At 41.5% G+C, this 15,862-nt stretch overlaps 1 protein-coding gene across 6 annotated transcripts in view; it reads right to left on the reverse strand.

Annotated features, from left to right (window-relative positions):
* Window positions 1-14,466, reverse strand: part of LOC126984171 (dnaJ homolog subfamily C member 13-like) — a 38,412-nt gene extending 23,946 nt beyond the window's left edge. Inside the window, exons 1-16 of one of the 6 annotated variants that reach the window (XM_050837587.1) lie at window positions 14,317-14,466; window positions 11,459-11,537; window positions 11,207-11,336; window positions 10,113-10,253; window positions 9,584-9,763; window positions 9,242-9,405; window positions 8,872-9,123; window positions 8,086-8,335; window positions 7,734-7,906; window positions 7,029-7,236; window positions 6,524-6,703; window positions 6,144-6,374; window positions 5,453-5,653; window positions 4,802-4,888; window positions 445-627; window positions 129-236 (exon numbers count right to left, since the gene is read on the reverse strand). In XM_050837587.1, the coding sequence (XP_050693544.1) occupies window positions 129-236; window positions 445-627; window positions 4,802-4,888; window positions 5,453-5,653; window positions 6,144-6,374; window positions 6,524-6,703; window positions 7,029-7,236; window positions 7,734-7,906; window positions 8,086-8,335; window positions 8,872-9,123; window positions 9,242-9,405; window positions 9,584-9,763; window positions 10,113-10,253; window positions 11,207-11,336; window positions 11,459-11,523 (2,553 nt within the window). In that variant the 5' untranslated portion in view covers window positions 11,524-11,537; window positions 14,317-14,466. Of the gene's footprint in view, window positions 1-128; window positions 237-444; window positions 628-4,801; window positions 4,889-5,452; window positions 5,654-6,143; window positions 6,375-6,523; window positions 6,704-7,028; window positions 7,237-7,733; window positions 7,907-8,085; window positions 8,336-8,871; window positions 9,124-9,241; window positions 9,406-9,583; window positions 9,764-10,112; window positions 10,254-11,206; window positions 11,337-11,458; window positions 11,538-13,244; window positions 13,269-13,423; window positions 13,587-14,316 lie in introns of those variants that run through there. The other 5 variants (XM_050837590.1, XM_050837588.1, XM_050837589.1 and 2 more) reach the window with 5 other exon arrangements.
* Between the last annotated feature and the right edge of the window lie 1,396 nt (window positions 14,467-15,862).

Below are 15,862 nucleotides of genomic sequence, written 5' to 3' on the forward strand. Positions count from 1 at the left end.
AGAAAATAAGCAAAACCACAAGCTACACACACTTGCAATTTTAAAATGGAACAAGACAGTCTTCTTTAATTTTCAATAATCCAACATGTTGATCAAGGTGTCTGTCAAGTGCTGCATCAGGGACACACCTCAAACTCCTGATGGTTCCACGCCACCACCATGGCACCGCGCACATCCCGGTCCTCGGAAAAGGCTCGCATCTCAGACTCCAGAGACACCCTCAGCTCTTCTCTCGTCTGGGCAGATAACAAATAATTAGCGATTACACGTTCCTTCGAGGTGATGAGGCATAAGTGAAGGCAAATGAACATGAGAGTTACTGATTTTGCTTACAGATTCCAGTATTTTAAAAGCTTTTCCTTATTTGTTTCAATCATACATTGAATACATAAATAAGTTTCCAGATTTTCACATTGATTACAAATATTTACACTGCAGATTCACCTTATAATTCCATATTAGATTAGGAAGGGCATGGTCCTGGTTGAACTTATAGTAGAAGAGAGGCCAGTTGGCAGTAGACTTAAGCTTTTCTCTTCTTTTCCTGAGGACGAGAGGCCGTTCCCTAAATTTTTCCTCCACACTCTTCTCCTTTTTCATCCTTGACCTCCAGTGTTGAAGAGCAAACTGAAATGTTATGTGTTTTTTATAGATACCATCCAAGGAGTAAGAAGAATTCAATGTTAGAGCTAAATGATATGAACTCCACTTGCTATTGCCCTGTCCTTTTCCACAATGAAGCTTCATAGTCTATTAATAACAAAAGAAATACGTTATTGTCAATATAACCTAAAATGAACCATGTATGTTAAGAGGTGCAAATCTAAAATGATAAGAAGTGAACCATTCAATTTGGTAAGATTAATCATGCAATAGCAATCCTGTTACTATATAATTTGATACCTGAGAACAATTTTTTTTTTCTCAGAGGATAAATTAATCCTATTCTGGTTTTCATTTCTCTCATATAACCACCCATGTAAACTATAGTCATGGTAACATCTCACACCCACACCAATACTAAAACTCCCACTAGGATCCCCATTCACATTCACTGAGGTACTTGTGTGTTATTGTAAGAGGAACGGATCTCTTCAGGTAAAGGCCCTCCAAAACCATGGGTTGTATTACAAGACATTTCATTGCCCAAGAACACCTATTTGACAAGGCTTTCCTAGGAGTTGTGGGCATTTCCAGGAGTAGTTTCATGACCCTGGTGGTAGTTTGACCCTTCCTCTGTACCATGAACCTAAGAAACACATATTTGACAAGGCTTTCCTAGGAGTTGTGGGCATTTCCAGGAGTAGTTTCATGACCCTGGTGGTAGTTTGACCCTTCCTCTGTACCATGAACCTAAGAAACACATATTTGACAAGGCTTTCCTAGGAGTTGTGGGCATTTCCAGGAGTAGTTTCATGGCCCTGGTGGTAGTTTGACCCTTCCTCTGTACCGTGAACCTAAGAAACACCTATTTGACAAGGCTTTCGTAGGAGTTGTGGGCATTTCCAGGAGTAGTTTCATGGCCCTGGTGGTAGTTTGACCCTTCCTCTGTACCATGAACCTAAGAAACACATATTTGACAAGGCTTTCCTAGGAGTTGTGGGCATTTCCAGGAGTAGTTTCATGACCCTGGTGGTAGTTTGACCCTTCCTCTGTACCATGAACCTAAGAAACACATATTTGACAAGGCTTTCCTAGGAGTTGTGGGCATTTCCAGGAGTAGTTTCATGGCCCTGGTGGTAGTTTGACCCTTCCTCTGTACCATGAACCTGAAGAAACACTCATTAGAACCTGACTGACCTTAAGAAATAGCTGATGTTAGGAGCGAAAGTGTCTTATAATATCAACCAATATGTCTTCACGGCATCTCGTAAACATCTTGCCAATCCTGTCATAGGCCATTTCCAGGTCCATGAAAGCAGCAAACAGCTTCCCATCCTTCTCTAGCTAATCTTCAACTATCATTTCAGTGCAAAACTTTCACTTCCAAATCCCTTTCCGAAGCCTCGCTCATTTACTGGTTAGTTTCAGAATTCTCCCATTTTAAACCTTTCCAAGCACACTTATAGTCCAACCAAATTGTTGAGTACGTTTGGGCAGAGGCTCCCACGGGTCCATTTCCCCCCTCTGCTCTGCCACACAGCCCCAACACCTATTTTTTCCTATCATATGTTACCTTTACCGTACATATGAGAGGAAGAGATTGGTGTTGGGACTGTGTGGCAGAGGGGAGAAATGAACCCACGGGAGACTACGCCCAAACGGACTCGACAATTTAGCTGGACTATAGTAAGCTTATTACCTTATAACTGATACAATCATCCTTGCTTTCTTTTCTTTTTTGCAGCAGTACAATGATGGTCTTTCTCCAGCCTTCCGGCATCTCACCCGGCCCCCATGCTAGACACACATCCACAGCATCCACTCCACGACTACACCTCCATAATTCGGCATCTCTGCTATTATGCCTTCACTGCCAGAGGCTTTTAATAAATTTAATCTCTTTATTGCCACCTCTACCTCATCCCTCCCCACCTCTCCACCTTACTTTGATCTGTACTCCTATATGATCTCTGTCTATTATATATCTGTCTCTAGGATGCATTTCTCTAGTCTAGTGAGAGGAATAAAAAAATTTGTTTGCTTAAGTCTGACATGCATAACTAAGCTAAGCATCTCTCACACTTACTTATGCAGGATCATAAGTGTGCATAGCTAGTGCGGTGAAGGCTAAAAGCAGTGCCCAATGACCATTTACTTTTTTGCAATAAAATCATCCATAAACCTCAAGTCTTGACACCGAAAGCACAATATATTTCATAAGATATAATTTAACCGCTTTTTAAAAACACTTGTTAAGCATTTATTTCCATTTAACTTTAGCATTTAACTGTTCTTTCACTCACAATAAAAGTCAATTTATGAATCAACAACAGCTGAAAATGTACTGAATGCAAGGCAGTTTGTGAGGAACAGGAACACAAACAATGATCTACTGTTGTAATTAAAAGGAGCCAATAGCAGCATTTACATTTTTTAGTCCTGACCTTGAATTTGCATATGAAGAGCTACCACCTTTAAAGAAACTGACAATTTTTCACAGTAGTTATGAACTCACCATGCAAATATATGACTCTCTGTTTTTATAGAAATTATCTCCCATTTTCACTTACAGATGCTCTCATACAAAATGTGAGTACAGGCAAAAATTCTGACTGAGGGCAAGACCAATAGTTTAGTCTGAGCAGCCTGGCTCATCCCCGCCAGCCTGCAAGTTCTGGTCCTTGACACCAAATTATCTTGACAAAGTAGTAAAAACCTCTTGATTGCCAAACATACTATTTTCTTCTATGCAAACAGAGGATGAATTAGATTATTTCCTTGAAAAGTCAATATTTGGCAAAAAATATACATACTGAACATAATCATTATTAAACCAGGCAGTGCTGAAGTTGTTACAGTATATTTTCATATTGATCTGCACATTTATTATTAATATACTATACAGTGAAATGCAAACACATTTCCAAGTGAGCAAATGGTATTAATAAATATGCTTGCATGTATTAAAGACAATTTTGGTCAGCAGAAGTAGAGTCATTTCTCTTACTTGCTGCACCCTGGATGACAGCATTGTTGACTGCCCCTCATCACTGCCAAGCTTGCTATTAAAGACAATGATGCTGACTATTATAACATCCAGTAATAATGGCAGTAGTGTGCTTTAGGTGTCAAGCTAGGCTCATTAAAAGCAGAACAGCTTACAATCAGCTGGCATGTTTACCACAGAGCAAATCTTATGAATAAAAGACTGTCCATTAATGCTAATACCACCAATAATAATAATAATAATAGAGAGACTAGAAATACATCACTACAGCTCCAACTCACTCTCATTACCAGGACAGCAGAAGCACAAACTACAACAACAGAAATCACACAAGGGTCTGCACTCCACACCACACATGATGTCCATCACATTATCAAAGCCAATACAGTTACCTTCAATTCAGGATTACTCACACAACATGGAGCACATTTTGATACTGAGAGACAAAATAGCTATTACATTTCATTTGCAAAAAGAAACCAAAAGAATTACATCCCCAGTAAATTACATAATCAAATCAAGCACATCAGATGTAACTTACCCAATCCTGGGAGAGCAGGAAAGATAACTTTTTAACATGGACTTCAGGAAAAGGATTTTTTTCTTATTTCTTTTAGGAACAGAAATTAGATAACTACCATGCAAATAGTGAAGCTGCACAAACACACACACACACACAGGGGGCGGCAACTAGAGCACATGGAGGGAAGTTGAAAAAGACAAGATGTTTGAAAGAGATCAAGAAATATAGTTTTTCCAATAGATGTGCTGATCATTGGAACAGCCCGGACAAACAGGTTGTTCAGGACAAAAACTCAAAGGAATTTAAAGCCAAGTTTGACCAACTGAGATTTAGAGATGGGACCATAACGAGCTTATCTCATTTCCTGTTATTCTCAACTATGTACATACACACACACACACACACACACACACTATCTCTCACAGCATTTTGATCAACTACTACATTTACTATAGTAAACTGTACTTATCCTGTTCCTTGTACTTAACTTGAATATTCTACTTTGTACAGGTTATTGAAAAGATATTATGAAGATCATAGAGATAAGTTTTCAAAAGATTACTTAGGCATGTGTGATGCAAGTTGTAGTGGAAGAAGATGACAGAAATGCAGGCCACCACCAGCACCACCACCATCCACCCCTCCACCACCTCCACCACTGTACTCACATCAACGTGTCTCTCCAGATAGACTTCGTAGTAAGCCTCTATGTGCTTGGCTCCTACTTGCAACTTTCTTTCCACAGTCTCTATTTTCTGTGCAGTCAAACAGAGCATAGCATTGTGGCAGGGAAAGTCAGTTGTTATCAGAGGAAAATAGTATGTGCTGATCATTCCACAAGACACAAAGAAGGTGAACAATAAAGAAAATAGAAAAAACATAATTCTCTAAATCACAATTAAGTATATACAGAACCCTTGAAAGGGTCATGAAACAACAAACAAAAACAGAAAATGATTTTTTCCTTAACTCTAATTTACTAAAAGTGGTTTTGAATCTATTGCAATATTTATGAAAACAAGCCATCATTTACTTTTCAATTTCATACTTTTCAGAATCAAAGAATATGCAGTTTTTAGGCCAAAACAGTTGTGTTCAAAATAATTTGTTCAGTTGAAGTTACAAAAATCATGATGTTCCACACATCCTGATACTGAGGAGCTTTATGACACACTGAAACCATGACAAGTAGGGTACTGAGACAGGTAGGAGTCAAATAAAACAGGAAAGCCTTTTAAACTTGATGGACAAAAAGGACACTAGTAATCAACAGCCTTCAAGATGTATGTACAGGTCTGAACAATACTGTCTTTACTCACATCCATATGCCTCTCCATGAGATGCTCCACCTTCTTCACCGAGGTCTTGTATGCCCGGTCCAGAGTGTCAAGCACCTGGTTCTTCTTATTCCTCTCTTCATCCTCCTCCGCCAGTTTGAGGTTGTCTCGAGTGTTGAGGCGGTCTATGTCATCAAGCGGAACAGTTTCTTTACTCTCAAGGAAGGCTAACAGTCCTGAAGGCTTGGAGAAAGGAAGAAACAAAGCAGATCAGAATCATTTAGCATATTTATGTAGACATCTATGGCCCAACTATAAAACACTTGCCCATTCCCCTAATGTGATGGGGCTAACAAACAATCAATCAATCAATCAGTGGGGGCACAGGCCGGGGGCGCATCGCCTCGCCCACCCTATGACGCCAAGCCCAGGGGTCCCTCTGGGCGAGTCTCCATGCAGGCCCCCTTCCTAACCCGAGTACCTCCCAGCAGGATCTATCGACTTGCTCAAGCCACGAACTCTGTGGGCATCCCCTTGGCCTCCTCCACTCAGGATTGTCTCTTACAGAGACAACCTGACGAGCAGGATCAGCTTCAGGGTAACGTGCCAAGTTGTGGCACGTTACCCTGAAGGCTATATGGGCACATGGTACTGCCACATGCCCGTATAGCCAGAGTTGGGGTTGACGGACTATTGGCAAGATCCTACTGTAAGATCACAGGTGAGGACTTACCACAATCCGTCCCAAGAGTTCAATTGCAAGTCTGTTCTCTGCTGACCAGAGTGCGACAAGGCTGCGTGACAACTGGCGGTGGGTGAGGAGCCGCCCGTCTGAAGTCTGGGTAAAGAGGGCGGTAAACAAGTGGTGGGGGAGGGCACCCTCGGTCAGGGCCAGCAGCTGCATGCGCGTTGGGATGTCGGTTTCACCTTCTTCTATCACAGCTTTTAAGATCAATCCAGCTCCCTGAAAATGTAAAAATCAAGGTGATGATCAGAAAAAAATACAAGTCGATAAAAGAAGACTAAAATGATGTGAAGAAATATATAATGAGTAAAACTAAATTGTACTCTAAATTTCATGTATTAAATAAAATTCCAACATCACTCCTTTACCTTGACAATAGCAAGCGATGGGTGCTGAAAGAGTCTGTACAAGGACCTGCCGTTGTCAGCCACCATCTGTAGCAACCGGTCAAAATGAGAGCCATCAGTTGTCTCACTATAAGGGTTGCAGAGGGCGAAGGTCAGGAAGTCCAGCATGGCAGACACTACAAGGGCTCCTGTGCCATGGGTCTGCAAAAGGTAGGAAAGTTTTGTTAATCACTCTTGCTCTTTCAAAGGATTTCTGCACCTGCCTTCAATACATCTGCCTGTAGCCAGTCACTGAATTTCTTGCTTGCCAGTTCCTATACTCCCACTTCCCTTTATCACTCACTGGGATGTATACAGACAGATAGATAATACACTTTCAACCATTACTCCACAATGAACCAAAAAGTAGCTAAAGGCAATGAAACTCAATAAGTATCACCAATCAGTTGTAATCAAAACAAATGACACTCCACTCTCCATGCACGTAATAATAAATAAATGAATGAAAGCTAAGAGGTTCACTCACAACATGATAAACCCAAGTCTCCAAAAGCTTCTCTTGGAACTTGGGTGAGGCTAGGAGGGAGGCCTTGTTGAGCTGCTCCTGCTTGAGGTCAGGGTTGTCGTGCATCGGCTGCATTATGGCGCACAGCATGTCCAGTGCAGCGTGGTTGATCCCGTCATCGTTCCTCATCAGCGCCTTCACCACCTTCACACCAACCTTCTCTCGGAACCTTCGTGTGACAGTGAGGGAAGGAGGAGTTAAGGATACTGTACTGAGCAAGATGTTTTCATGGTGGAGATTGGTTGTTCATTATACATGTTTGATTCTCTCCTGTTTTCTCATCACATCAAAACTATGACGCCGAAAGATAGAAAGAGTTGACATTAACCCGGTAGCAGCGATGGGCCAAATTTGTGGCTTTACCGTGTAGCAGCAACGGGCCAAATTTGTGCCATGATACAAATCCCCCAAAATAGATGATACATAAACTGATCACAAATGCTTTGATATATATTATAAAATGGTTTGTGTGAGTGATGATTTTTCTCATTTTCTCGCTTAGAGGTACCATTAAGAAACATGATCCCCGCTGCTAATGGGTTAAGACTATTCCTTGGCCTTAGTACAACGAAGATGTGACTAGAAGAAAATTTCTACCATATCCTAGAAACATACACTGTCTCACACAGGCTCTCTACCATATCCTAGAAATGTAAACTGTCTCACCCAGGCAAAGATGTGAGGCAGGCAAATCCAGCTTTGGAAGCAACAAGTCTCCTAAGGGCATGGAACTGTGCCTCCACTTCATCAGCAGGTAAGGTGGCTTGGTCCCCCTCTCGCACCACAAGAGACCCAATGCCCCCCGTGATCAGACGTTCCTTGTTCTCAGCAAACAGACCCTGGTATTAAAGCAATGTTGAGTAAGTGTTGAGTGTCAATCTTTCCTCCTCTATATTATGCTGATGGTAAAAAATAAAGGAGGATTGGTTATGGAACAAGAGTTTGGAGACTATTAGATTTAGTTCATATATACACTTATGGGTGATACAATACATGACTCTAACTCTCGCCTCTGTACCTCTCCAGTGACGGCATGAAGGAGGCCTGAATAGGAGACATTAGCGTTGAACCTCTCTACAGCTTCCACGTAGGTCCAGCCAATGGGAGGCTGTTGCAGAAACTTAAGGTGCATTGACTCCACCTCCTCGTCCACCGGCACCTCCAACGGCCCTAGACGGCGGCCCCGGGATGTTGGTGTCATACGCACGTGGACATCAAGGTTTCCCGAGGCCCGCACACCATCGATGAGGGAGGCCAGAAGGGAGTCTCTGAGGAATTAAAGTGAACAAAGCAATGAAGTATACATAATACTCTTGATTTTCTAAAATGGGGGAAAGGCTGTCTTAAAAAAAAGTTAGTATATTACAAATGAAGTATTTATAGTAGATAAAAAAATGGTCTTGAGTTAAAATCAAATATTTCTACAAACACAAATATACACGGATACAAGGGGACTGAGAGGCCCATCAGCCAATAGATATGGTAGCTCCTGAGAACCAGTTAACTGTCATCTCTAGGGTTGCACCGATAAGCAATTTGGCCGATTAACGATTAATCGGTAACCAATAATTGGCTGATTACTTAGAAATTGTTTACGTTAGCGGGGAGGTTTGTAGTTTAATTTAAGTCCCATTGCTGCACTAAAACTTCATTACCCAGTGACCCAAAGATGAGCCTTGACCTTATAAGACGCAGGGTGATTTTCAGGGACATTTTTGGGGGAAAAAAAAAAGGGCGTCTTACAAGCCGTCAAATACGGTGCATATAGTTAAATATTTAAGGGAGAATGTAAACATACACTCACCTGTCTGAAGATGTATAAACTCTATTTCCTCCACGAACATACTCTACTGAGAGCATCTGAGGGTTCTCTTGATTTCTGACTAGAGCAAACACGTCAGAGAGTGGCCGCAGGGTGACCACGGCATAGGAGTTTGGGTCTCGTTCCAAAAGACAGGTCTCGCTCACACACAGCGTCCTTCTCACTGGGTCGTTGTGTCTGTGACTTACTTTGTGCACCGGAAATTCACATAATGATGTAATGTGCTCATCCCCACTGAAAACAGAGAGAATTATTAGAAAGAGGGTCTCAAATGATGATGGGTTTCTAAATCATAAAATTATAATCAAATGTATGCCTTTTCATAACATTTTTGGAAATACAATGAACTTACCTGTATTTTCCAAGTCTGGTCTCCATGGCTTTCTGTAGAGTTATGCTAACCTTTTTGGCTGGGATAGATATACCTATATATTTTTTGGCATTGTCTTCAACCTTCTTCAAAATTTCATCTCTACGATCAGTTGAAAATATATGTAGCCTTCCAAATCCTCCACTCTGAAAATTCACAATTTTTTGGTTATTGCTATGTGAATTTTGCTTACTACTTGTCTATACTTCAGCCAGGCAGGTGATGACATTTTTCCTTAAAGTACAGCAACTCAATAAATAAGAAGCGTTCATAACAATAGAAAAAAAAATATACATAAGCTTTCAGATTTATGCTTAACCTGACCTGGATGCACAGGCCACCAGAGATGTCCGACACAGGGACGAGGGCCTCAATATCCCTAAACAGGTAGGAGGCAAGTGGGGTTCCTGTCGCTGAGTCCAGCTGGTCTAGTGAACATGGCGTCACCTCCAGCACCACCGGATGCCTCGCCTCTGACCAGTGCACCTTCTGGGCATTGGCTCTCTGTCAAGGAAGATGGTTGATTGAAAGTCAAGAAGGATAACAGTATGAGGACTGAACCAACCAACGACTGTTCTTTCAATAGGATGTTATATGGTTTACTCATATGAAGTATTCTATTTCAGTATAAACCAATGGTCAAAATTCTGAGAAAAATTTAGCTTTTCCATGAAGTAATACATGATGGGATATATACATAAAAACACCATCTAAACTCTAAATGGAAATTAAATATGAAATTATAGGGATACAAGAAATTGGCAAGTTGGCAACCCTACCCAAAAAGTTGAAATTGTGCTCATGAACATAGTTTGTAAAAATACAAAAGGCACATAAATTGAGAATTCCTTACCAGGTTGTCAATAATTGGATCAACAAAGTTGTGTCTGAATATGAGAGCTTCTGTGAGGATGTCTGTGCGGTGTTCAGAGGAGAAGCGCATGTTGTCCACCTTTTTGCCTTTTCGCATTGTGATTATGTACTCATTTGGAACCTGAGGATGGACCATAAAAGATAAAAGGGATTATTCCAGTGATCACAATGTCAACAAAGCTAGAACCCATTTTGTGCAAAATAAAAAAAATATGCTCATACAAAGTGGCGTCACCCAGCTCCTACAATGACACACATACAAAAGTATTTTTGGGTTACGATATAATTTGCCTTCGAGAATTTGGACTCCAGGCTTTTTTGGATTATAATTATCTGCCTTCAATAATTCTAACTACTGACATTACCAGATGAATGAAATTCAACTTAACCCCTTCACTACGGCCGGGCCAAAACAGCGCCCCGTGCCGTATCTGGGATCGCCGCACACGCCAAATTTCAAATGTCGCTATTGAATATAATAAGTTTTCAGCCATAAACTCAACATAATCATCATATGAAAACATGCAGAATTACATGGTGCGCATAAAGAAACTCACTACGGCCGGGCCAAAACAGCGCCCCGCACCGTATCCGGGATCGCCGCGCGTGCCAAATTTCAAATGTCGCTATTGAATATAACAAGTTTTCAGCCATAAACTCAACATAATCATCATGTATTATATATGAAAACATGCACAATAAAATGGTGCACATAAAGAAACATAAATTAATTGATAATTTTGAGATGTAAGCATAAATATAGATAAAATAACTCGTATATTGGCTAAAGCGAGCCAGGACGCAGTATGCGCATCCTCGGTTATGGTACGGGGCACGCAAGGACGCAGTATACGCATCCTCGTGTTGAAGGAGTTAATGAACTGTTGTAGAGCTATGTGGTTCCCAGAGGGTCAAATAGTTACACAGCATCAACCAAGTAAAATAATGAAGTAAAAATATAAAAAGACAGCTGTAGCTGCACATCCTACTGATTAATGTCTGACCCTCAAGTCATTACTTCCAAGTTATAATAAATTAATTTCCCACCCACTCCGATCAGCTTTCCCAACTTGCCTGTCCAACCCCTTTGAGGGCTGGTGTGATGTTGATGAAGTCATGGTAGTACCACTGGTTGGTCACCTCCATGCTCCCAGGGTTGTATGTAGTGATGCTGGCATTGCCAACACTGAAAATGCGCTTGTACCTGCATAATAAAAAATGCATGAGATATACCTTTCTTGACTGTTTTAAGGATCTAGGCATTAATATATGACTGATAACTATAAAAACTACAACCATTTCTCTAATATTCCACTTTCTACTTACTTTCCCTTCCATGCTGAATGTTTTGTGACCAGATAACACGCCACATCTTGATTGCTCGTCCCCATGACTCAGCACGCCACTGCCGGAGACAAAACAAAATGTTTAACATTATTCAGTCTTCATGTGACCTCTGGATCTTATAGTTCCTTTTTAACTTTTCAACATCATGTGGAAGCTTAAGCATCACAGAAGGCTACATATAAATTTTCCCTACTTAAAATTAAAATGGTTCATTACGGTACTCACTCTTCCGCTGTAATGTTCTGCGATGGTACAAATGTTTATAATTATACAAAAACTAAGTATAATGCATTTCAAAATGTCACTAACTGATTTATAATACAGGCATCCCTTGCTATATAACAGTATAATTAATTAAATGTATACTAATACAATTATAACATGGGTTTATTAAGCATATGTTAAGAACTCAAAAATAAAAAAAGAACCAATCATAAGAGCCCTCAAATAAACTCATGAATTTGAACACAAACACACAGCAGCTAGCAAAAAATTGAAAATGCATAGATGTGTTAAATTCCACACACACAGTCTCCCATGTGCTGCTTCACTGCATCACCACTAAGCACTGAAATTGTCATCATACCACCACTGTGCAGCATAGTATCAGGTGATTGCACTGGCAACTACAGACATTCTTAATGATTGATCAAATGGCATCTTATATATTTTTGATAGGGAAAGTTCACAATGGTATTAGCAACCGACTATCCATCAATATGGGCATACATTGAGGAGTCACGTTGCTTCACCCACCCTACAATGTCAGCCCCTAAAGTCCCTCCGAGCAGTAAAACTCAATGCAGGCCCCCTCCCCATCATAACTACTTAATGGCAGGATTCATCAACTGACTCAAGCCAGCAGGTTTGTAGTTATCCCATTGGCCTCCTCCACTTGGAAATGTCTCTTACAGAAACTACCTCGTGAGATGTGTCAACTTCTGGGTGGTGTGCCACATCCCCTAAAGCCAGAGTGGGCGTTCACGGACTATACAGGTAACAGGCCTCGAATCAGTCTCAAGCAGCATATAATCGCCAATTTGACAAAGTCACTCCAATGATATCCCGCAATTCTGCAAAGCCATTTTTTACCAAAGGCATCAATCTGCCTCCTCAAGTCAATATTTAATGTGTATGTCTCACAGCCAAAGAGTAAGACAGGGAACACAAGTACCTTGACGATCCAGATCTTTTTACTCTGCAGAGGTATTGACAATGCCATATACTTGTGCTGAGCGAGTCCATAACATCAAGAGCCAAGCCAATCTGCCACAAGACTTTCTTAACCAGACCTGCTGTTATTTTGCACTATGCTACCAAGGTAGGTGAAATATTCTAGAGGAATTACCAGAACATCTAGTGACTTGGGAAAGATCATTGCCTCAGAAAAAGCCTGTGACCTGGGTACTGCCAACAGATGCTACACAATGACATTGGTCCAGAACTTTTCATATACCCAGTCCATACATGTATTGAAAAGTGATGGGGTAAGGAATGTATTTTCTACCAATATCTGTCATTTGAGCTTCTATGTAGTACCAACATATATGCCATCATTGCACTTGACGTAATTATAAAAGAAATACTATAAAAAGTAAATCCACATTTTCTTGATGTGTTTCGCAAAAGTATCATACTGAGGTGTCTGCATCATTATTGGATAAGTATTAAATAACTGGGTGGGTAATGTGTAGTGGGTGACTTAATCCACTCAGCATTATGCACAAATGGTCAGGCATTGCCAGGACTTAGTTGAAGGTCTTACCACCAGACTGTCATCACTGCAACTACACTCTTCTCTACATTTCCAATATGCACCAGACCATACGGTAGTTCATGACCACACGCATTTCACAAAAAAACAAACTGGCTTTTCACACAAATGACACACTGGGTAGGGTGTTGACTGGTGACACGGTGTAACAGTTGTGACACTCCACCTACCACCAGTTGTCAGATGTCTGCAGCAAATTACTTTCATTTGCTTCTGTGTTACTTTTCTTGCTTTCACAGTTTTGCTCCTCAGAAACTCCTGCATAGGCTTCAAAATCCTTCCAGTGCAGTGTTTCACTAGGGATGTTATCTCCACTATCTCAGCCTGACTGAGCTGACACACCCCTCCCTCCAAAGTCACATGACCTATATGTCAGGCATTTCAGGCTCTACATATTTTTTTCATAAGTTCTGATACTTCTCCTGCCCACTGCCCATCCCTGCCCGTGTTACATAGCTAGTTGTCCTGCTGCAAAGGAGGCAGATCAATGGCAAAACAAAGAGAGAAAAATATAGCACTGCCCCAGCTGACAGAGGAAAAGAGGAGTGTTCAGAAATAAGGATCTGATTCCATTGGAGGGCTACCTGGGGTGCCTGGCAAGGGTCCTACCCCGCCATGGTACCCCAGCCTGCCCCTGGGGTGGGCGGCAGCAGGGGCAGCAGGCACCTTCACTAGGGTGGGACTGTTGGCACCCCAAGCATAGTGACAGGTGCAGGACCCTCACCCTGGAGACACGCCCCCCGAACCTAAACACCCTGGGGACACCTTGGGGACACCAGCTCCAGGGGGGGGACGGGGGGGACGGGATGACTGGCAGCAAGCATCTGTTAAACGTTGCCAGCGTTGACAGGGTGCCCACGGTGATATGCCCCTCACCCCACATGCACACCTACACCCCTGGGGCTCCCGTGACGCAGCGGCCCACGGGGGAGGGAACACAGGTGGGAGACGGAAGGCGGGGACGGATCTCACCACGGGGACAATTAATCACGGGGTATTTGAGGCCACAGGTAGGCATGAGGGGAGATGAGTGTCTGGTGTATCTGGTGCCGCCCGGACTCACCTGTGGCGGGCGTCTCGGCGGCGTGCGGGGCTAATAAAAGTCCATGGCGGCCCTGCAGGTGTTTACTGGGGGAGGGTCCGCTGTTGTAGGAGTCATCTCGCACGTGCAAAATAAGTCTCAGAGGGAGGTCCAGCTCACATTGTTATATACACGTTTCTAAGACTTCTGTGTATATAAATGACTGCCCCAAATAATTATAAGGAATAAATTTGAGGAAACGACGAAGGAAATGTCTTTAGTATCGAGTCTCAAGCAGCAAAATAAGTCCCAGAGAGAGGTCCAGCTCACATTGTTATATACACGTTTCTAAGACTTCAGCTCACATTGTTATATACACGTTTCTAAGACTTCTATGTATATAAATGACTGCCCCAAATAATTATAAGGAATAAATTTGAGGAAACGACGAAGGAAATGTCTTTAATATCGAGTCTCAAGCAGCTAAATAAGTCCCAGAGAGAGGTCCAGCTCACATTGTTATATACACGTTTCTAAGACTTCTGTGTATATAAATGACTGCCCCAAATAATTATAAGGAATAAATTTGAGGAAACGACGAAGGAAATGTCTTTAGTATCGAGTCTCAAGAAGCAAAAATTAAGTCTCTATAACTCTGTACGTGGTCCAGCTATATAATTGCTTAACTATACTTCCCTCACCGCTGTCATTTACATCAGTTTTAGCTCCATTATACGGCAGAATCCTCAGAGCAACACGTTTAAAGAAGGTAAGGATTTATAAAACACGGATAGGGTAGATTTTATTTAATTATACCCCACGTGTTGATGTTCACTCAGTTCTCGCTTGTTTTGGTCTGTTGGTCTGCTGTGTTGCTTACTAACGTGCAATATCAATCATTATAAAGTTCACAAAGGGATAAAGCAAGGACAAAAACAGGCAAATTAGTAGGTAGTGGACATCAGAGCGACTTATTTCTGCGAGGAGGTATTTCTCGCATCACGTACCGCCTCATTCACCACGGAACACTATCGTTTTTGACACACTATGAAGGAAACGACCAATAGTTACATTAAATCGATGGTATATTAAGTTTTTTCAGTATTTTAAAGTAGAGGAGAGCGGTGATATATGATTCAGCCACTTAAAAAAAAAGTTCCAGCTGTACTGTGCTATATAGTCTATTCTTTCTTTTATCCCACAATGTTCTTTCGTCATCTTGCTCTTTAATTTGTCATTTTCACACCCGAAGTTATTTTCAGTTAAGTAAGTAAGTAAGACAAGTTTCTATATCCTCCGAATCATCCTGTCAGCGGAAGTGTTGCGAGAAATACCTCCTCACAGAAATAGGTCGCAGCAGGAAAACATTAATTTGCCTGGTTTTGTTCTAGTTTGTCCACTTGTGATTTTCGTGATGGTTAATTTTGCCCGCAACAAAGCAACACACCAGACCAACAAACCAACTAAGCAAGAACTGAATAAACATCATCTGCCTAAAATATATCTGCATGCCCTATATGTTTGCTATAAAGCCTTCTCTTGATTAAAAGTGTTTCTCTGATGTTTTTTGCCATGTATTGGAGTCGAA

This window comes from Eriocheir sinensis, chromosome 56 (genome assembly GCF_024679095.1).
Source record: "Eriocheir sinensis breed Jianghai 21 chromosome 56, ASM2467909v1, whole genome shotgun sequence".
Taxonomy (NCBI): domain Eukaryota; kingdom Metazoa; phylum Arthropoda; class Malacostraca; order Decapoda; family Varunidae; genus Eriocheir; species Eriocheir sinensis.